This window comes from Plectropomus leopardus, chromosome 6 (assembly GCF_008729295.1).
Source record: "Plectropomus leopardus isolate mb chromosome 6, YSFRI_Pleo_2.0, whole genome shotgun sequence".
Lineage (NCBI taxonomy): Eukaryota > Metazoa > Chordata > Actinopteri > Perciformes > Serranidae > Plectropomus > Plectropomus leopardus.
In genome coordinates, this window is record NC_056468.1 from 27,864,739 (window position 1) to 27,888,478 (window position 23,740).

A 23,740-nucleotide genomic window follows, 5' to 3' on the forward strand; every position below is an offset into this window, starting at 1 on the left:
AATAAAAGGGATGCACTGGCTCTTGATTAATCTTTTGAAATTGGATTAAAGGGGCATTCCATTATTTTTCTATAGCACTTCCATAAACTTTGAAGACTTGCCAGTGGCTGAGATTTCTTGACTTTTAGTCCATAGCAAGGGTCAAGACCCAAAAAAAAAAAACCCCAGCCCATTCTCATTCCAAAGTCGTCAAATAGTCGCAAAAAGTCAGTGTGTCTGTGCTTTGGGCGAAAGATCCAAACACCAAAAGTCACCTTTGCATCCGCATGATACCCCTCTGGAAGGTATCAGCTGAAAGCATGGCCCGGGAGAATCAGTTGTGGTGTTATTATACGCTGGCAGATAATCTGGATTTAAATCAGGAGTCATCTAAATAAAAGAAATTAGTGAGCAAAAATGCAAATGATACCAGACATTAAAAAACACCACCTTTCATTTATTTTGCAACAGACACATTTCAGTACATACCTAAAAAGTACTGAGGTTTGAAACATGCCCTTATTCCAGCCATGAGCATGAAAAATAAGTATCAGCTCTAGCTTCAAATCAAGAAAACATAGAAGCTTCTCTGTGGTATAAAACTGACTAATAAATACTAATAAAATACTATATAAAAAAACCAACAACCCTAAAACACATTCCTGTATATTTCTGTAAAGTGGCCTAGCAACTTAACCCTATGATTTTCGCCAAATTCCCTGACTAAATGATACCCTGTTCTTTTTTCTTTTTCATCCAACCCGTGTGCTTTTCAACCACTTTTCTGCACTCCACTCACAGTCATCAAAATATGTTATTTATTAATTTTTTTTTTTACTTTTAAGAGGCTTTTCATGCCTCTACATCTATTCTGTCACTTCAGTGCTGCAGCAGTGAGAAGGGTTCAGGGGCCACAGCAAAGTAGAGAGAGCTGGGTGAGTGAGAGGGTTTAAGTTCGCAGAGAGAGTGGAGGATTGTATATTTCCTAAGAAAACAGGAGCAGCCATTTGAGTGGAGGTCATGGACATTTCTATGCATGCCGATGGAATAGGTGGAAGCGTTGGAGGAGAAAGGCCTCTTAAAACTAAATGAACTAAAAGCTCTTGGTTTGAATGCTCTTCAGCCCATACTCTGCCAAATGTACTCTAGCTCGAATAAAGCACTCAGGTCAGAAGGGATGTGTTGTGAAGCTTTTAGGCTAACTCTGATTCCCACTTAAAACCAACTTTAGTTCCCATTTCTAAACGAGACAAGGCCTTATCTCTGCATCTCTTTAAGTGTTTCTGTAACATGTTGCAGTGAAATAGAAATGTTCTTCATTCCTTTTCGAGGCACTTGTATTTGATTCCTATTGCATGGCTTTATTACTAAGGCAAATAGTGAAAAGAATCGAAGAATAAACTCTTTGCCTTCAAATTCATCAAATGCATTTTTTCTACATTTCTTTTGTAGAGTTTGACAAAAAAGCACTCTTGCCAAAGTAAAAGCTTCATCACAAAGACAGAGATGATGCACTGATTTTGGCACTGTAATACTTGTAAAAATCCACATGATGGCAGCATGAATCTAAATAATGGTGTCTCTCCTTTTGGTTCCACATCTTCTTTGTGTGTGTTTGTGTTTGCATAAAATTAACCATATTTAAAGGTTAAATGCTTTAAAAACATTAAGTTTTAATTGATCTATAAAGTATATACATTTTATTTCAGAAACCATATTTTGGTATACATGCTATGGATAAATTTATATTTAAATGTGTTTTTTTCCACAAGGGACAATATGTTTTCATTTTTTGAAGTGGGTTCATTTTTTACCTTGGGAATAATATTGTTACAAAATATTCTGAACTCAAGGTCCACTTACTAGCTTTTTTTCCCCCTTTTTTTTTAAAAAAAAAACTTCAGCAGCACATTATGGTCTCCATTCATGAGATGCAGATTGAAGCTTCATAAAAAGCTTGTAAATGGACTTAAGAGTTAAGAATAATCAACCCTTATTTATTCAGGGAAAACTTAGAGTATTAAGCTCTTTTACAGCAATGCCTGAAGTCATATTCATACAGGCAAGAAGGACATATAATTTCTATTAATAACCACAACAAAATGATGAAAATAAATCATAATAAATAGTAAATACTAGCTCTGATCTCTGTCAACAATGATAAAAAGCAGTAAAAACTGTTAAGCGACAAAAAAAATTGAAATAAAAAACAAATGAATAACAAGTCTGCAAGCTGAATGAGAAATATATTAAATATATATTAAAATAACAGCAAAAAAAGCAATAAAACAGCAAATATAAAAATACCTATATTTTGTCAAATATTTTAATTATATTGATACATTTGGTATTATATTGAGCACATGTAGACAGTTTCCATAAACAGCAGGTGGCGATGTGGAGCTTTACGCCTACAAACATTAACCACAGAAGAAGATCGCTGCTAGTTTAGCTAGCAAGCTAGTCCTTTACAACTGAACGTTTCGATAAACGTGAGCACCAACATGCTTCTCCAGACGGTCAGGCCGTGGTTGTTTCGTTGCAGGGGTTTACCCTCGGCTTGCACACGGTCTTACTACGCCGACAAAGTCGCCCGACTCGGGTCTCAGCCGGATAAACAATCTTCTGAGTATCAGGTAGGTTAGCATGTTGCTAACGTCAGCTAGCCAAAGTGTAACAGAGCTTTCTGCTAATGTCAACGGTTACTGTTCTGTTACACAGCTGGCAGAACCACGCTAAGGTCAAATATAATGTTGACGACTATTAAGAGTATATATTATTTTGCGTCTTAATTACGCAGAAGCTACTTTTAGCTTGTTAACTGGCTGGAAGAGGTCAGAACCTTGAGACCCCATGGTGCTCAGCTAAGGTCTTAGCATCATCACACTAGCCACACAGCTACATTTCTGCTGTCTGACATTTTTACGTTTTTAATGCTTTTCAGCAGTTAGACCCTTCATTTTATCAACATGTCATAACATGTCAATTGGTAACTCTCAGCCATGGTATAGAAACGTAGTCATGCTGTTTTTTTAGTCCCCCAATATGGTTACTTTCTGTGTTTCTCAAGTAGGCTAATCCTCATTTTTTACAGTTGCGTTTTTCACAACTAGGACGGTGCACAGCGCATCCGAGATAGAAAAATAGCTCGCTAAAGTGATAACCAGTTGGGTTGAGAACATCTGCCCAAGAGTAAAAATAATAAGTAAAAAAGTGAAATACATAAAGAGCAAAATCTACGACCCTGTACCAGCAACGTATACTAGAAATAAAAAAAGTTAGGAATACCTTTTTTTTTTTTTACATGTTTATGGTTTTACATGATTCCTAAGGATCCTGAAAAAGTCTTAAAAGGCAATGGTTTCATTAATCTTAAAACAAGGCCTTAATGGATATTGAAATAAGACTTTATGACCTTATAACTTTTATGACACTGTGTTGTAAAATTTCAAAATAACTGGTAGCACTAATTTTGTGTTAAAAAATCCAAATAGTAAAGTCTCACTTGCAGAGTGAGAAACACAAGATTGCCAAGAAAAATTGCTAGAAATTCCAGATATTTCCTTCTTCTGTTGGCAAAACCAGATACAAGCTCATAATAATATAATACGTTCATTGTCTTCCATGTGTTCCACTCTAAAAAGGTTTTGGGGCTTTTCAGCAATTGCAGTTATAACTTAATAATAATTCTAACCATGAGGTGTATCAGTTTAACCATAGGCATACATTTTAAGGTTATGCAGGGGACACATCCCTGTCAGCACTGAGAACTTGTGCATTTGTCACCTTTAACCTAAACAAAAAAAAAACATTTATACCATAAATTGATGCAAAAAAATGGTGTATAAAAAATGATCAGAATGCATGTAATTAATTGGTTGATTCTCCAATTTTTTTTGAGGAACTCCATATACACTGTTTAATATAGAATACAAAGCCTTTATTGTTTTTGTACAAGTACAAAGAAATCTGAAAGTGCGTCTTCTGAAACAGTGCAAGTATTAAAACTATAAACAATGACAAAAACTAATTAAATATGAGGTACACATACAATAAATGAAAGGCTATTAAATACTTTAAACTGTGTAAATCTGGTTATCACACAGAATGGCTTTTGTTATGGTTATTGCACAGAATGAACACAGAGAATTATGTGTTGTATGTTGAATAATGTTGAAATGAAATCTTCTCCCTGGAGTGTAACTATTGTTACACAGTGTCCCCATTCATTCTCACTGATGCAAAACCAAAAAATCTCACTTGATGGCACCACAGGCACATTTTACTCACATTTCCAACTTGGAGAAAAACTTGTTTAAAACACATTAACATAAACTCATCTATTAAGTGATCCTGTCCCACATTAAATCATTGTTATTGAAGCTATGTTCTTTAACTTTTTTATTACTCCTGGCAAATGCATTTTGTGTTGACGGGGAATTAAACTTATGTGTTGACTTGAGCAATTTAATCAGCTCCACAGTCATAACTTCTCCTGTTTGTAATGGGAAGAACATTGCCTACAGTAGAAATCATTGTACAGGATGAATAAACAAATGTCTGTTTATACTCTTCTTGTTTTTCAGGAGAATTATGAGCGGATGCAAGCTCTTGTTGATGAACTTAAGTGCCGGACGGAGAAGATTAAATTGGGTAGGTGTGAGTTCATGATGAATTACACAGTACAGCTAACTTAGAGTCATTACTTTTGTTTTTATTCCAACAGTGGAATTTGTGTCCAAGTTGAGGCAATCTGAGTGCTTAAAGTGTTGAACACCTTTTAGCTACCTCTATCTGTTCTGATAAAACTGCTCAGGGTCTGGATACGAACGTTTAAATTATAAAAGGTAAAAAGCTCTTATCTCTTCTAATGTGCAAATATTGCCAGTCACAAGTTTATTTGCCTATATTTCAGTGCTGATACTCATCTAACTTTGAGTAGATTACAGTGTGTAATTGTAATATGTTTCATGACATTTGATACATATTGTGAAAAGGTGTCCACACATACTAAATGTTTATTTTAGTTTTGAGTATGTAGGTTATATGTTGACAGTTTGAGTTAGAATCCTCACTTTGGCTACTGCCAATCACTTGAAAGTCAACACTGGGTTATCCAAAGTGTTGCCAAATTTTTTGTTAGCATGCTGTTTATTTTAATCATCCAGGTGGGGGAGAAAAAGCCAGAAGACTTCACACTTCTCGAGGGAAACTCCTGCCTAGAGAACGTATAGACCGACTGCTGGATCCAGGGTACAGTATCATTTTCTTACATCTTTGATACAAAATAATGGCTGTTTACACCCAGAAGACCAGATGCAAAACATTTGTAGTGCTCTGGTTTGACGTCATTACGCAAACCATGCTGCAGGTAGTTATAGCCGTACACACTTCAGAGAACAAAGTGAGGAGGATTGCTTTTCTCTCATCTCACTGCTAGTTGTGAACTACTAAAATAAACAACCATCCTAACAGACAGCACAGTTTCATGCATAAAAATTTTGAAGATCTCGATGTAGATGGTTTATTTTAAATTGCAAGCCTGTATTACATGTTTTTTTGGTTGTCTTGCAGGACTCCTTTCTTGGAATTCTCTCAGTTTGCAGCATATGAATTGTATGGAAAAGAGGAAGTCCCAGCTGGCGGTATACTTACTGGGATTGGCCGGGTTTCAGGGTAAGTGCCATGAATAAGCAGATATTTAAAACAGACTACAAAATAAAGTTTAAAGTCACTGTCTCTTCCTCTTTGTATCCTAAGTTCCTAAACTAGATGTAAAATATTCAAATTTAAAAGTCTATGATAATTGCATGGGGTGTTAATTTTCTCTCTCTGACTTGCAATTAGTTTTTTTGTTTAATTTGATTTCCCTTGAGTGCTCCAGGTGCAAATTTCAGTTGTCTTTTTTTCACACAGGGTGGAATGTGTTATTGTTGCAAATGATGCTACTGTCAAAGGTGGAACATACTTCCCAGTTACAGTGAAGAAACACCTTCGTGCACAAGAGATAGCACAGCAGAACCACTTGCCATGCATTTACTTAGGTGAGTTTTTCTGTGTTTGTAAGAGTTTGGTAGTTTGACATAAAAAAGGAGGAAAATAGGCATTCACCACAAGAATTAAACTTACAGATATAAAAGTCACGCTGGAGAAAAAGAAAAATATGTATCAGTAACTCTATATAGTAAGCATTTTAGCAGTTGTATTTTTGCTGTGATTTATGAAATATTAAATTCAGTAATTTCATCAGCCAGGTCTCATCTGCAGATGTTTAAACGCCTTTTGGGAAAACTCTGTAATGTTTTTTTGTCTTTTTGTTATTTACCTTATAATACAGACTGTGTGTCTGGAATAGAGCGAGAGCCAGATCTTAATTCTAATCATCAAGTTTTCTTAATGTTCTAATGTTCTTGACTCCTTTAGTGGATTCAGGCGGTGCCAATCTTCCCAGACAGGCTGAAGTCTTTCCTGACAGAGATCACTTTGGACGCATTTTCTTCAACCAGGCCAGACTGTCTTCAGAGGGAATAGCGCAGGTGATGCTTGATAACCAATAACGTATAAAGCAGCTGAGACTTTACCGTGACCTTAGAATTTCCTCATCTCCCTTTGGTCTCTGTGTTTTACTGCAGCCTATTGTTGTTGTCTTGGATGGTATATTTGTTGTTTTTGAAATAACTGCATTGATTAATGCATCCGTTCGGAGAAGCAGACAGAGTTGTCTGAAAAATTATATGAAAAAGAGCCGAGGTGGTCAATTTAAATGATCTGCACGACTGTAGGTTATTCATCTCTTCATTGTCTGGAGACAACTGAAATCCATCTTGCTATTGACTACTGAAAAATAGACATCCTTGTGTTTAAAAATAAAACAAAGAGAAGTCGGTTTGTGTAAGACCTGATGAATGTGATGGATTCAGGTCTTGCGCTTAGCACTCTCCAGTAGACCCAGATATTATAAAAACAAGTGGATATTATCATATTACTGTTGTCAAAAATAGTAATCTATGGACCTGAATATTTGAAACACTTTAAATACTATTTTTCTGGAGTAACAATACACTGGTACCTGCTGTGCTTTCTCGCTGTGACTTATTGTCAGTATTTACTGAAGTCATTCTGCTACTAACCAAGAAAAAAGAAGTCACTGTTGTCATATTATTCACCTGTTATATTTAGATTTTAATGGAAATTTAAAATGTTACGCCCCCAGTGTCAATTTTTAGAGATTCCAGTATCATGACAACACTAGCTTATACAATTTCAGCAAACCGAATGCCAATTAATCCATCCCAATAATGTCTTTGATTAAACAATATTTTACTCTAGGCTTTTCCTTCTGTGGCAGTCATTCTTTTCCGTAAGTTTTTTCCATGGCCAAATTTAATATTACTCCCACATTTACCACTAGATTGCTGTATATAAATTTATATGTCCACTTGCCAGTGCCCTTAACAGGGTTGTTAATGGTACTAAAAATTTTAATCTTCACTAAAAAAAGCCTGCCAGGACATGGCTGTTGTGGAGTGATAAACTGAAACTGAATCTGAATTCCCACTCTTACAATCAGGTTTAAAGCCACAAACTTTCTTTAAGCTCAGTTTTCCTTGGAGTAAATGCAATTCATATTTGTTTATAGAGATCAGCCATTTGTCTGATATCAGAACTTTTATGTCCTGTCAAGCTTGCGTGACATCCAGTGTGAATATTGGACTTCTTCTTGACTTTTTCAGATTGCTGTTGTGATGGGCTCCTGCACAGCTGGAGGAGCGTATGTACCTGCCATGGCAGATGAGAGCATCATTGTGCGGAAGCAAGGAACCATTTTCCTCGGAGGACCTCCATTGGTAGGACAAATTTAGCTGTTAAATGATATAAGAATAGGATGAAAGTGCGAGCATCAAGTTGACTTGTAATCCTCACAGTCGATTGGTGGTTTACATAATAAATATAAGTTTTACCAATGTCATAAATTAAGCTCAAGAGATAATAATTTTTTCCATGTTGTCTTTGTTGTAATTTTATTACAGCTGTGCAGTAAATGGCACCCAGGGAGCATACACTTCTCAAAAAACACTTCACTGGTATTTTGTTTGTTGTTCGTGTGTTGATATGTCTCTGTACTTTTGTATTTATAGGTCAAAGCTGCCACTGGGGAGGAAGTTTCTGCAGAGGACCTTGGTGGTGCTGATCTTCACTGCAAGTAGGAAATAACAGTATTTTTTATTGCATTGCGTGCCTTATTTTTTATCTCATGTTCCTGGCTTTAGAGAAAGGTTGTTCACCTACGCTAGAATAACATTAAGCGGTTATCCATAAGAATGCAGTGACTCAACTCTCAAAACCATCTAAGTTAGATAACAATTTTGACAAATTGCAAACATTTTCCAGTGGTGCTTTTGCAGGCTGGGTTTACACAAAGTAGGTTGTGATCCTCATTGAATTGTTTGTCATAGTTAAAACTGTTGGTGCGCTTTGTGTTTCACTTTGGATCGAGCATAATTATGTGCACATTACATGTAAAAGCTATTGGGAAGCAGAGCTGATGAAAAGAATAATTCAAACTCGGATTTTTGTCAGGTCAAAGTGTTACTGATATGCGAAGACCCAACTGGGATTGAAACGTTGCTCATTTAAATAAAATTGTGGTTTGGAGTCAGTGTGCAGGCATTACTCTTCTCATCATTTGCAACCTAGAGCTCAGTATTTTTTATAACACAACAAAACAGTCAGATGAGTCCAGAGGTCCACATGTACAAATTTAATGTGTTTTAAAAACAAAGAGAAAAAAAAGACTAATGCGAAATGGAAAGCAATGGTTTAACATTGACTATTGATTAAATGTTGAATGTAAAATGTTGATTAGCTTGGTATTCTGCTGGCATCTGAAGGAGAGGGTAAATATGCAGCGTTCCTGTAAAAAAAAAAAAAAAAAAAGCCAAGCCACAGTATAAATAGTATTTTACATTTAAAAATGTGTAAAAGGAATCTGGGATGAGTATTCAATGCAGTAAATATTTTGTTTTTATACCTCATTGTGTTCTTCATAGATCTAATATTCTTAGACTAACAGATTGAGCAAACAGCTGCAAAGGAGGGAGAATTGTAGAGGGAGCAATGGGGTGTCAAGCGTGACAGTGTGGTAATGGCAAATGGTTTACATGGCTCAGGGGTCAGGTAGGAGGGCCCCCTAGGTGAATTTTGCTTGAGGCCTTTATGAGGTCCGGACTGGCTCTGCTTCGTCACATGGTTATATGATGACATTATGCTGTTTACATTTATGAAACACATCAGTGTTATTATTTTCTAAGTAATGATTTATGTGCTGTAATAATGCCACAGTGATTGATTTGTTGCTTATTTAACAGAAAATCTGGTGTGACCGACCACTACGCTTTAGACGATAACCACGCACTCCATTTAGCAAGAAAGGCGGTGAGAAGCCTCAACTACAAGAAAAATATTGGGGTCAGTCCAGTTATGACAATTATCAACAATCACCTTTAATCGTCTACCGATTTACGCTGTCTGTACTTTCTGTTGACATGGAGTATGTTGTGCTTTTCAGGTCACCACCGAACCTACTGAAGCCCCGCTGTATCCTGCAGATGAACTCTATGGCATAGTCGGAGATAACTTGAAACGCAACTTTGATGTCAGAGAGGTATTTGACCAGTTTCCTGTCCAGTGTCTCAAAGGGACAAGAACACAAAGTTATAAGCTGTACTTCAAGAAGAACTGCCTTCATATTTTCACATATTATTTGAACAAAGAAACACTCTAATATTTATTATTTTCAACCAATTGATACAGCGGTTTTTTAAACATGTAGGTTATTTTCTCCTGGTGGATTAAGACATGTTTGAAGCTGTAAAACACTTAATAAACAAATATATTATTGTTTGTTAAAATGATTCCTTAGCTCCACCAGAAAACAATATTTTAGAGTAGATACACACACTGTGCACTTCTGTTTTATACCAAGGATTTGTGAAAAATACAGACAAAGCCGACGGTTACAAGTTCAGAATGCACTCTAAACAATATTTAGCTGTCAGGTGTCTCTGTCAGGAGCTAGGTCGATAAAAGACAGCCGGCATCAATCACTTGGTTTTTGCTCTCTGTGGCAGGGCTTGCCAGATGTTCTCATTTGGTTTGAAGCCTGTGCCTTTGATTCTTGATGTAGACCCAGGAGCAAGAATTACTGCTAACTCCAGAGATGTCAAACTGTTTGTAGTGTAGAACAGTATTGGCAGTCCGTTTAGGAAACAAGATCAAGCGGCTGTTCCCACTTTACTGGAGTTTTTCGACTGTAATAGGCTTTTCAACACAAGGCACGCTTAAATCACTTAAGTTAAATCAACACAGTGAAAGCTGTTTAAAGTATCACTTTGGTTATTTTGTAAACTTTTCTTGTTATTAACTGTTCCTATGAAATGACCAAAACCAACAATGACTTAAACCTAATGAGTATTATCTGAGTAGCTTATTCTTCTGTACCATAGAGCTCCATTGTTGCCAAAAAGCTATTATAAACACATCAGTGAGCAGCACTGTTACACTGCATGACGTGTTCCTTCATTACCATGAACATGGCCGTTGTAGTTTATTTTGAATTAGTTGAACACACACTGTCCTGCTGTTAGAAATACTCAGTACCACCAAATCAGTTGCTGAAAATGGTCCCACACAAATATACTCCTGCTTTAGTAACTTTTGCGAAAGATTACAGTACCCAGCTGTTTGAGAATATGACTAAAAAATAAACTATATGTATGTGGCTCATTAAAAAAAAAATGTGCATCTTCAGTAGGAATGAATGATTTGGGGCTTTGGATTTTGTTGACAGTAACAAAATGCAATACAGCCAGCCTTAAGGCTTTTGCACGCCAATTCTGCATTTTTCCTTCAAAGTGGTCACGTTCAGAAATATGCACAACCTCATGTTGTGTCAATCACATTTACACACCAAAACTGAAACAAAGGTTTTTGGAACAGGTTTTATTTTCTGCATTTTTGCGCATCCGCCTGTGTGTGTGTCCCGACCTAAAACGTAATGCCAGCAGCTGTTCAGGATCAGTTAGTTCCCAGAAACTTGAGGTCTGTTATTTAGTGTATGTATATTGCAAGCAGCAAATCAAACTGGATCACTGACATCCTGAAATGGAAGTGGAGACGGTTGGGATAATTCTGCAGCTTGTTTATCGGCATGGCAAGGCAAATATAATAATATAGTACATTTCATACCCAAAGGCAACCCTAAGTGCTTTACATATATGCAGGTGAAACTCCTTGCTCTGGATGCTTTCTCAGGATTGGATGATCTCAATATTTTCTTTTTCTACTTTTAAGAAGAGAGATGATCACAAAATCATCCTCACTGCTTGATGTCTCCGTTTTGTCCCACATTGCACATTTTGGCAATGAATAAAACAATAAATCACATTGCAGTCAGTGTGCAAAGTTTTTGTGCATAATGATTATTATCTGATAACAGATCAAAAACACACATACGAAAATTCAGACACAGTGTGCAAAGGCCTTCACCCTGTAACATGTCCTGTGGTGGATGAAGTACCTTAAAGCCATACTTGAGTAAAAGTACAGATATTCTACCAAAATATGACTTTGGTTGTACTTAAAGTATCTGAAATGTACTGTACTGCATTATCAGAAGTAATTTTGTGATATTAAATGTACTTAAGTAATCAAAGTAAATGTACACGTAAATGTTATTAAATAGCAAACGGTCAGTATTTTATTATTTGTAAAGCGCTCAGTAAATATAGTATAATTGAAGGTTAACAGAAAAAAACTCAGCATTAACTTGTAATACAAGTCTAACCATTTCCTGTCTCTTGTCCTTTACTTGGCTTTGTGTTATTGGCTTTTACACCTTCCCTCTATTCCTTTGTTTGCAGGTCATCGCTAGAATTGTAGATGGCAGTAAATTTGATGAGTTCAAGGCTTTCTATGGAGACACACTTGTTACAGGTATTTGAAATACATTTTTTCTACAACCCAAAAAATTATGCTCATTATTATGTTTTTTTTTTTTTTTATTATTGAATCTAGCAACCTTAACATTTGACTCTCAATATACACCTGTTCAGGATTTGCAAGAGTATTCGGTTACCCTGTCGGAATCATTGGCAACAATGGAGTCTTGTTTTCAGAGTCTGCGAAAAAGGTAAATATCATTTATACCCAAAAATGACTTAAACTGTGGAATGAATGTTCTTTAAAGAATAAATCTGGATTTTAGAAGTATCTCCACTATCTCCACAGTGTTATTAGAAAACCTAAGACTTGCCTCTGGCTTCTCAAAACGCTCAGACTCGTGGTACAGCTTTGATCCTGTGATATTATGAACAAACAGGCAAAACCTTTGTGAAGTGTAAAAAGCTAAGCCTCATGATCATGTGGAATTTTCAAAGGAGTAAACACTGTGCCGACAATGTTTTTCTCTAAATGTCAAGGACTTTAACTTAATACTGAAGCCCTAAAGAAAGTATTCTCCACAGAGATTTGCTACTTACAACAAATGGTTCGTACTGACCTTTCACAGTCAAGGCGCCAAATTTCTCTCATACAATAAGCTCTCAAATTGCACTTGTCTGGACCATCTCAGGAGTTCTCTGATGAATGGCATTGTAATAACATAGCATTTAGAAACCATGGACAAGGGACAATCATAATTTTTATTCAATATAATTCGCTTAATTTGCAAGCCAGTCTGGCGTGAACATCTGAACTTTACACAGGCTTAGGAAAGATGAGAAGCTGAATTTGTGATTATAGACTAATATGTTTTTCAAACACCTTTTTAAATTAGATAACAAGCTTGACCTGAAAAAACCCAAAACCTTTCTGTGATCCATTTTTTCTGTGAGATCTCAATATGACAATATGAGCATTGGTTATTTCATCAGTGTAATCGCTGATGAAAGGGACCGACACAGTGCTTCAGACAGACACAGATGTGGAACAGACAGGCTTAGAGAGCATATCCAAGAAAAATCAATACAGCACCTGCATTTCGAGATGCATTTTTGAGACACGCTGTCACCACTTAAGATGTGCCCAGGCTTCTATTATGCTTAACTGTTAAATTGTTAAAAGCCTTTTCCCCAGGTGTTTGTGAAAGGGAGAGGTAACAGAGAAATGATTAGATTTCTGTTGTTGTGCGTGCATTTGGGAGCAAACTGATGAATCATTTTTCACCAAGTGACAGCTTCTAATAGGCAGCCGTCTTTCATGCTCTCTCCAACTTCTGTTTACGCTTTTTAATGCAAGGCAGGCTGCTTCACTGAAAGGAAGCCAGCAGAGGTAACTGCCAAAATAAAGAAAACACCTGAGTAATTCAGCAATACAAAGTATATGGAAATTAGGTGTCTCCGCACAGTGCACGGTCCTTTGTGCTTGTTTTCCTGTGCAATAGCTCTTGGCAGCTTCTTGTTGTTCAGTGCATTTTTTTCTGGCAAGGCTGAAGGCCATTCAGCTCTTTGTATTCAAAGTAAAACCTAGCGAGTACAGAGCCAGTGTTGAAGCTCGATGACCTCCCTCCCAAGTTGATAAATTTCTGTCCTGACTGGTCTCGACTGAGATGAAGATGATGACAAAGGAGAGGCCAACTGCTTGCAAGATACACACTAAATGTTTTGATGAAAATGAAGCAGTTTTCAATTTTACACTTAGTTTGATTTGGCCTTTCAGATCAGCCTTAAGCTTCTCCAGAAGTAGAAATGTAGGTATACCAAGGCACTAGTCTAAAACTTGAGGCAGTTCAGTATATCCAGCTGTGTGCTTTGAATATATATTTATCTGTTTCTGCTGGTGCAGCTTATATTTCTGTTAATAACTTAAGGTGCCAAGAAAAAAAATTATTACCATCCTATCATTTAATTTTAAGGTTGTGATTGTACATGTCTGTGTTTTTGTCCTCTGGGCAATCTTTCTGTTGCACTGGGATTATAAAAGATTCACTGAGTATTTGAATTCCTTTTCAGGGAACACATTTTATCGAATTATGCTGCCAAAGAAACATTCCACTCATTTTTCTTCAAAACATAACAGGTCAGTGGGAATTCTAGGGTTTGGGGATTATTGGCATCTGAGATTTTGTTCTGTTGTGGTGCTTTTATGTTCTCTTCCTAGTACTCCATTTCCTCGGTTATGAGTGAAAACTATAATGAAGGGTATTTAATATGATTAAAGTAAAGTGAGTTTAAATATCAACAAGCTTTATTAAGAATCACTGGCTCCACCTTTAAGTAACTGAAAATATCATGTTAGTGTTGTGGTTTTTAATGGGATCTCATACTCATGTAGAACTAAAATTTTCTGTGGACCTCACATGATTTGCAGGAACTCAGGAGTTCGTCTGATCTTAATTTAAATTCAGTATGAATCCACAATGTCAGTAAATTGTCAAGTAAATGTTTTGCTGCAAATTACCTTCTGTTTGACCAGCGATGATAATATTAGTCCCGTGTAAATCAACATCTCTGTGATATGGGTATTTAGGGTTTTTTTCCTGCACCTCTGTCCTGCCTGCGTTTTTGGTGCAGGAGGCTCACCTCACTACACAGCATGGAGACTTTTTCACAGAAAGAGCAAGTTCAAATCCATCAGAAGAGACAAATCTTAAAAGATAATGAGAGGGATAATGTGACAGTGTGTGTCAGAATCGGTTCTGTTTATTTAACCTACATTAAAAAAAGGAGGTTAAGGCAGTGATGTCAGTAAATTTGAGTAAAATACAGACTTCACTTATACCTTGTTACCTATACCTTTTTCCCACAGTCATGAAAAACTTGAAAAACTTTGCTGTTTGTACCGCATTTTTGAGATGAAGCAATTGAAATGGACAGCTTAGAGTGCTAAATTGTCACTTGGAGCAGGAAAACATACTTTAATTTAGTATTACTGATCTGAAAATAGAGCATAGTAGTTTGACGGTACAGAGCAGTACACACAGCACACAGCATCTTTTTTTGAAGACGTTAACTGAACAAGCCAGCCGAACTGTTGAGCTTCGTGTTTTTGCTGACCGCGTATAATAATATAATTTATGAGAAGTAAAGTACTCTATACAGTTTTGTTCCTCTTATATGTATGAATAGTCATGGGAATTTTATCATGGGTCACTGAAATGTCATGGAGAGGTTTTGAAATGTTAAAATGCTGAAAATTTGTGAGAACCCTGCTTATCCTGTGTGAATATGCTGCACGAAACAGATGTGGGGAGTTAATTTCTAAATCACATCAGGTCCCATGGTAATACTAGTCCCGTGAGAATAGGGCTTAAGGCACTGAATGAACAGTGTATTTAATACAAGCTTGTAATCACTAACTGCAAAATCATATGTGATAAACGGCAAAGTCATATGATCACAGTTTACATCTTGTCAGTTATGACAAGATGTACACATTTATCTTAACATGTTTTTACCTGTTAATCACTGCTCATGTATTTTTAGTCTTCTTAGTTGTAATCCTTCTTCTTTATCTTCATCTCAGGCTTCATGGTTGGTAGAGAGTATGAAGCAGGAGGAATTGCCAAGGATGGAGCTAAGATGGTAACTGCTGTTGCCTGTGCCAATGTACCCAAGATTACCGTTATCATCGGCGGCTCCTATGGTGCAGGAAACTACGGCATGTGCGGCAGAGCCTACAGGTATGAAGAAGTTAATGAAAAAGAGTGCAATGGTATCGTCATGAATGAACACAATGGAAGTGTGGTCAAGGCCTGTTACATAATTATGGAGATCATTAGCTGTGTCTGAATCGATGTATAATGTATTATATACAGTATACCGTGCATACTGTTCAGTATGTAGAATAATTTGCATCAGATGCCCTTGGATATTTAGATTTAGGTTGAAATGGCCTTTTGTAACAACAGAAGCTTTTAGATTTGAACCTTGAACCCTGATTTTGAACCTTAAATGCTAAGAATATATTTAGAAGAATAAAAACATCCATTTTAATTATTGTTCTGACACTGACTATGAACTCCTCGCCTCTTCATTCATCCAAGTTGTCCCCAGACAGCATTACTTCTAAAGGTATGAGACAGGTTATTTCATGGTGTCTAGATCTACAAAAAGCTCTATTCAAGTTTCCCACATATGCAGTAGTACCTTTTGATGACCAGTAAACAGGTCGTGCACGCTTATACCTTTCTCAGTAAAGTATAAAAAATTGCATGTATTTTGCAAATAGTTCAGAAATAAGCTTTTTGTCGATTTCATTAAATATAACCTTTCTCATCTATGACTCATTCAGCTTTTTTCTCTTTTTTATTTTCCATCAGTTTAGATATTCAAAACACCTCGTCGCAAAACTTTTCTTGTTACATTTAAATCTGCACTGATGATTTAGGGTTTTGGGAAATTTATGCTCACCTTTGGTTAGGCTTTCTGAATTATTTAGCATTCCCTAAGTGGTTTTTTTTTCGGCCTAAGGTTTCATAAATCATGTTTTTTTCCTGTAGTTGTCATCAGATTAATACACTAGTAATTGAATATTACATCTTCATTAATGCAATCTTTGTTGATTCTGTGATTTGGCTGACTGCTCGGGCTCAGCAAACACAAGCACATTGACACTTCCTTGTTTTCCTCTCATAGCCCCCGATTCTTATACATGTGGCCAAATTCCCGAATCTCTGTAATGGGTGGTGAGCAGGCAGCCACCGTCCTGGCCACCATCACCAAGGATCAGAGGGCACGCGAGGGAAAGGAGGTAACGATTCACATTAATCATCCCGTCTGTGCTTCACTAGAAAGGCTTAAATTAGCCTTTGTGGATTTGCTGCCAAACGCATAAACATTATGAAAGACACTTTTCTTTCAGTAATGGTTTGACATGGCACTTATACAAGGATAAAATTATATCAGTGTTAAGTGTTACAGTGATGACTTATCCTGAATAGTGCAGTCATCAAACAGCTGTAATTAAATTGTGTCAGGTATGCTGTTATGGGTGTATTAAGAGTGCATTAATAGCTTCAGAATGAAACCCCACATCAGTGCCCTGATAGCAGGCGTTTCACTCAGCGACATTTAAGATGGTTTAAGAATGTATGGCATTAAATAGACCGAAAAGGAAACCAGTCATTAGTAATTTTTTTTCTTTCATGAATTTCAAATGTAGTCTTTTTTGATGTAGACATGGCTTGGCTTTTCGAATACAGCAACAAGATACCAGTGTTTCCCACAGAAACTGAATTTATGTGTGTCCCCTCTCTAAATTAAAACATATTTTCCGGTCCATGAACACAGTGCAGGTAGAACACATTGTGAGTTCTCTTTTTCCTCAGCAGCAGTTTGAGGAGTTTGAGTTGCAAGGTGGATAATTAATCTGCTGATCTGGTCAGAGCTGATCGGATCGATGGATAAGAGCAGCAGCACCTGTAGAGGCGAGTGAATGCAAACTTTTAAACCCAACACAATGAATGGTTAACATTCATTTTCACGTCACTTGGCGCTCTGCTGCTCTGTCTGTGCCCAGAGTGTGGTCTGCGCTCCAAAAGTTTGGTGCAGTAAATGACAGAACGGTATATATTAGGGATGTATTGATGCATCCCAAGGCAGCTACACAACACAGCTGCAAGATTAACACTCCTACATTCATCCTTGTTGACCCTCTAAAAGGCTTCACTATTGATTACCCCTCTGAGTGGTGAAAATACGTCATTGCTTGAGCTGTAATTGTATTAAGTAATCATAACAGTAGTCAGTACTTGTACTTGGACTCACTCTTCTAACTAACAGGACTCTCAAGCTGAAAAAAGAGAGGAACTTTGATTTAAAAAATAAAATATAACAAGAGCTGACTGAATAATACACAGTGACACCTGATCAGAAATTGAAAAAATGTTATTTTCTTTATTTCATTGTGTCTTTATACAGTGTATACCCAGATGCCAGTTTTTCAGTCCTCCTCACTAAAACTTGTGCAGTCTGGTTCAACCCCCTTGCAATGAATTAAACTAAATGATGATTATTATGTTACAGCTTTTAAACAGTTTTAGAAAGGTGTTGATTTATTTCTGGTTCTTCTGGATGCTGCAATTTGTGTTGCTGTTGAATTATGATTTATGTTTGCAGTAGATCAACCCCTTTATGTCAGTGAGGATAAACTAAAAGTACTGAAAGAGCTTTTCAGCATTGACTCGGTGTTTTCATTATTTGTATAATTTCCACCAGGATTCAAGCCAAGGAAACTAACTCCCATGGCAAATGAAATACTGAAATGTGATTTCAGTTCTACTTTTCACCATGCTCTGCACAATTCAGACAGCCTTGAAAATGCTTTGGCACAGAGTTCCTTATTGCCTAATTCTGCATTTAAATGCACACAACTGTAAACTCTTTTTTCTTTCAGCAGTTATCTTTGGCAGAGCTACAGCCCGAATTCTTTTGTTTTAACAATGTATTTACAGTTCACAGCAGAACAAGAAGCTGCCATGAAGAAACCGATAGTGCAGCGGTTTGAAGAGGAGGGCAGTCCTTACTACTCAAGTGCCAGGTGAGCTTTCGTCAAGACACAACAAACTGTATGTCTCTGTCTACGACATTGACTCAATGCTTGAAGTAAATCAGTTTAATGAGAGAAAATGGGCTTTGTGGAATGACAGTATTGTGCAGAGGTGGACTGTGAACAGGCCATCAGCATTTGTTACTGATGAAGTTTTAAATTGTTTCAGTATATCATGCTGTACTGCTTTTCCATGTCATACGAAAGATTGTTAATGTGTGAGGACTGATGCTGTGATGTGTTGTAAGTGCATTTCTGCTCTATTAGATGTCCCGTTGTTCTGCTAATATGAACCATCTTTGCTTTTCATTTAATCCTGCAGGCTATTTTCATGCTGTATGTGAGCTGAGCACATATCAGATGGTAGAGGTCTTACAAACAAAAAATGCACCATATGTTGGAAAATTGCCTGTTAGATTTAGTCATACTTTATATATATTAATTCAACTGGGAAATGGCCTCACTGAGGTTTAAAATGTATTATAAAGTGGCCAACATAAAGCAAACGACAAAGAGGGCTCAAAGCACATAATACGGCCTTGAAATGTATTAGATAAATTAAAAAGAGGATAATCAAGATTCACAAAGCAGTTGAGATGAATAAGTAAGAATAAGTAAAAAACAAAAATTTAGAGAGCAACCAGCTTTGTAGTTTGTGAGAAGCATGTGTAAATCTGCATCTTTCTACTGCAAAGACAGCTTAGTTTTATTGAAATAGCATCTTTAAAGCAGTGAAGTATTCATAACCATTCTGATATTTCTTACAAAAAAAAAATGCAAAATAAATATTTATTTTTAAGTATGATATACAACTGTCACAATGATGGTAACTGATACTAGAAAAAAAAACCTCTTGTTTCCCCAGCAAAACAAAAAGAAAAGTAAAGAATCCCTTTTAAAACCTCTACAAATATATTAAAACTAGAGGATGAGTGAGGGAGTCTTTCAGATAAAGGAACACAAATCTTGAGAAGTAGATAAGACCAGCGCAAGTACTACAAGAGGCATCAGATAAGTGAGGTGTAATGCACTATCTAATAATGTGATGCATTTCTTTTACAGACTGTGGGACGACGGGATTATCGATCCCGCTGATACTCGTATGGTTTTGGGACTGAGCCTCAGTGCAGCACTGAATGCACCAACACAGAAGACACGCTTTGGAGTGTTCAGGATGTAATGCTCATGTAGGCTGTACAGGTATAGATCTACCTGTCAGAGTTGGACATGTACTGTGCTTAAAGTAGTATTTGTAGTTTTCCTTGTGTCACATTATTTAGAGCAACAAACACAGAAAAAGATGAAAAATCACTGAAGTAGAATCACACAACCTCGGATCAGTGGGGATGTGATTGGATGGTGTGCTGCTGTTGTGGGATATTTCCACCAATGAGTTGTGCCTTAACTGTTACTGTTCCGGTGTAAATGCAAACTGTACTCCTCCCCCTCATACTTGGATTGTTTTCTTATTTTATTTTTATTTTTCAATCAGATACTGTAAATGATGAATTTTGAAAAATACATGAAAACACAAGTTGCTATCTTTTTATTCAGGACCACTACTGGTGAGCAGAATATCAGAGGAAAACAACCTTCATGAGGGGGCGCTGTTTAGCTATAAATATCTGATTGGCCACAGAGGGATGGTAGAAGAAACCTTTTTCAAACTAAATGCTTTTGTTCTGGTATTGACAGAGGAGCTGTTTTTAGGGAAACCAAAATTTTCTGAAGATGGCAAAGCTCAGTGTAATTATCTCTATATACACACTTAGAGTAAAATCTTTGGTCCAGAGGCACTAGTGGGTTTTTTATGCCTTCTCAGCCAGCCTAATGTTTGCTTTTCATGTTAATAATTGTTCAAATATTGTGTTATAGCAGGCGGGAATAGGATGTAGTCTTACAGATTGCATGCTGCAGGCAGAGAGTGCTGTGTACCGAAGCTGAGCCACTGAGAAAGAGTGCTTAACTTTACCAGCTGGCCACCCTGTCCTTCCCTCTCTCCCTCCCTCTTTTCCATTTTGTCAATTTATCTCTTTAACTGAACATACTGCACACAGTTGGTATGCTCACATATTGGTATAGACCATCTTGAGTTCACTTTGGCAACAAGTTCCATTTTTTCCCTCTATAGGACTTTTAGTGGCCGGGGATTAGGTGCAGCAGTGGATTTGAATGTTTGAATGTCTCCCCATGAAGCCAGCTGGGTAAAATGCTTAACGTGAAGCCCTTCATGCTCCTCTGTGTATAACTGTGTGGCTTCGACACTGAGGCTGTGAAGAGCCTCACCTTAGGGAAAGGCAGAAATAACTCAGCCCATGGTGTGTGCGTGTGTGCGTGCGAGCGTGCGTGTGTGCGAGCGTGCGTGCGTGCGAGTGTACGTGCGTGCGCCACACACATACTACACCACCTCCTACCACCAGTTTTTAAAACTGGTTTGCTAGTTATGCTTCATCTTGTTCCACCAAATGTGACTGGGATCATTACCAAACAGCATGAACCAGTTTAAAAAGTTTGGATTTCATTGAAGTGAGAGAAACTGTCCAAAGATGTTGAGATCTAATGTTTCTGAAAAGTCTTGTCTCATGCGATAAAAGAAAAAGGCAGCAGAAAATGTTGTATATCAATCAATTAGGGGGATTTATAAAGATCAAGGGTTTTACTTAAGATTGATGACCTAACCTTTCTGTCTGACTGTGACTGCTCTTAATTGCAGTAATAATCACTCACTGAGTGGCCTCCTTTTACTGGAGGACGAGGTCGTCCTTTTGTCTTGTCAGAATATCTGGCAAGCTTGTGATTCGATGTCGAGTGTTTTGGCTTTGAGGTTGTACACCACTTCACAACTTAGAGGATGACAGCCTTCCCCAGCATACACTGGATTTAATGGCAATCAGGTTGCCAGACACACAGACAGATGCTCTCATTAACAGCTGTGTGCAGTCAGCGTGTCCAAACTTGAATGTCTAAGGCAGCAGGAGATTTGAGGGGGAATGATAAGGGCTTGTTAGCAATGTGACCAAGATGTGACCCCCTTGTTAACCTGCTATCCCTCTCCATCCATCTATTGTCCCCCTCCCCTTTTAAGAAATTAACACATCGCTTACTGGTCTTTGGACTAAAACCCCCAAAGCAGGAATTTAGCATTGAAAGGGTCAAGTGTTAGACCCGGCACTCACCTTTTGAGCAAAACTTTTCCTCTTTGAAATCCCATTTTGTGTCCAGGATATATCAGCGTAGTGTATCTTTTAAGTGTTACTGCATTATAAGGATAAGTATCTACAGCTAAAGAGGGACATACCAAGCTGCTTCAATCAGACTGATAACCCTTTTCAATCAACATGGAACATATTACGTTCCAGTTCCTGCACCTAAATTTAAATCATCAGAACATTTCAACTAAAAATTAATTTGTTCACAACCAAAAAGAAGGTTCTCAGCTGGAACCAAAAAATAGCATTTTTCTCAACCTAAAATGCTACTTAAAATGACATCAGTGGGCTTGTCATATTCACCAGGTTAGAGAAAGAGAATGGAGATGGCAACAATGAGGATGTCGAGTGAGAAATCGTTAGACAAAAGGAGCGTTCAGTAGTTTCATTAATGGTTGGTTCATGCTTGGGTTTTTTGTGGGGGTAAAAACAAATATTTGTAATAAAAGAACAAAAGTTTGCAGGTGATCAATGTGATCTGGGATTTGCTAAGGCTGATACTTACCTTGTCCATTGTGCAACGCCCTCCATCAATGACACACCCTTGATTACGCTTGATTACAAAACTGGTTGAAACACAGGCTGGTTTGCTAGATTTCACAAATGTTCCAGAAATCCTGAATGGAACTGGCCCAATAACCAGAGCCAGTTTGGAAGAAAAGGGTTTTCTGTGTATCCAGACTTAACTGTCTTAGGCAGAAGGCGATTTGAGGGTGGATGAGGAGATACCATCCCCCTTGTTAGCAAAACGACCAAATTGTGTCTCCCTTGTTAACCTGCCATCCCTTTCCATTGGGGTCTGGGTCGGGACACAGACTTAGCTAAATCCAAACTTATAATCGAGTTGTCCCCCTTTAAGAAATTAACAAATTGCCTTCAGGTCTTGGGACCAAAACCTCAAAAGCATGAATTCAAAGGGCTCAAGTATCAAATGTGACGCTAACCTTTTGAAGACCACAAGGCTATTTCTCTTAGAAATCCATTTTGTGTCCATGTCTTATCAACACTGTATCTTTAAAGTGCCACTGCATTACAGGGATAAATAGTGTCTACAGATAAAGAAGGACACACCAGGCTGCTTCAGTCAGACACAGTGGAGCTGTATTCTAGTTGAGCTGATGATTGCTGCACTTAATGGCGAGGCCAGCCGTACACAATAGGTTGCTATGCGTGGGTCTTGGTATCCAGGGCATTTTTGCAACTTTGAATGAAACTTGAGAGTAAACTTTGACTGCTGCCAGCTCTATGCTATCAGCATTCTTGCTGCATTGTTCCATACCCTAATCAAATTACAGGATTATATTACTCCACACACCTTAGATGTGTTCTCAGAATCCACCTAATTTCTCCTCACTTGGTAACTGAAATGGACTTTACGTAATCGTTGTTGTTGATTTTTAGTTCTTGAAAGGATGGGAATGAATAATTGTCTGAAATTGTGTCAAGTCTGAAGTCTTCCAGTTAAGGTAAACAAACAAACAAACAAAAACAGTATAAACTCTTGGTCTTGAATAGGATTCTGTTTTGTAGGGATGCATAATAATATCGGCACGACATCGGCATTGGCAGATAACAGCTTTAAAATGAAATATCGGCATAGGTCTGAGATAACTTTTCTGTCGAAATGACAGGCTGATAATGAGGCCTTAATGTTACTGTAATTAGTTGAAATAGGTCAGATTTGCCGTTTTTCTGGCTCTTCGAAGGATTGTATGAAGGGCGTAACTAACCGAGCTGACATCTGAGAACTAGGTGTAAAACATGCTGTATTTTTATTCTTATGTAACAAATTTTAATCAGAATTGTATTTTTGACTTGATATTTTCTGTGATAAGGCTGAAAAGTTTTTGTGCATATATCGTTTCTGGCATTGGCAAACGGCCAAAATGTGTTAGGAAATATCAGCATACCAGATTTTGTTGACCTTCCCGTGGAGGCCAAGTGGAAGATTTGATCCATCTCAGATCAATAAACTATCAAAACATCCCTGCCAGTCTGCAAAGAGC

At 37.4% G+C, this 23,740-nt stretch overlaps 1 protein-coding gene across 1 annotated transcript; it reads left to right on the forward strand.

Moving 5' to 3' along the window:
* Nucleotides 1–2,417: 2,417 nt before the first annotated feature.
* mccc2 (methylcrotonyl-CoA carboxylase subunit 2) lies at nt 2,418–23,740 on the forward strand. The gene is made up of 17 exons (XM_042488296.1): nt 2,418–2,615; nt 4,566–4,632; nt 5,148–5,232; nt 5,554–5,655; nt 5,896–6,023; nt 6,403–6,515; nt 7,713–7,826; nt 8,118–8,182; nt 9,348–9,447; nt 9,548–9,643; nt 11,901–11,973; nt 12,093–12,169; nt 13,989–14,055; nt 15,502–15,658; nt 16,614–16,728; nt 18,431–18,516; nt 19,588–23,740. The coding sequence occupies exons 1-17, from the start codon at nt 2,484–2,486 to the stop codon at nt 19,703–19,705; spliced, it is 1,695 nt and encodes a 564-aa protein (XP_042344230.1). The 5' UTR covers nt 2,418–2,483; the 3' UTR covers nt 19,706–23,740.

What these genes read in the sequence shown, in the direction of transcription:
- mccc2 (XM_042488296.1), top strand. Translation starts at nt 2,484, where the DNA reads ATGCTTCTCCAGACGGTCAGGCCGTGGTTGTTTCGTTGCAGGGGTTTA. An exon ending in GACCGACTGCTGGATCCAGG is followed by an intron (nt 5,233 to 5,553) that starts GTACAGTATCAT and finishes GTTGTCTTGCAG; the next exon opens with GACTCCTTTCTTGGAATTCT. An exon ending in GGTGCTGATCTTCACTGCAA is followed by an intron (nt 8,183 to 9,347) that starts GTAGGAAATAAC and finishes CTTATTTAACAG; the next exon opens with AAAATCTGGTGTGACCGACC.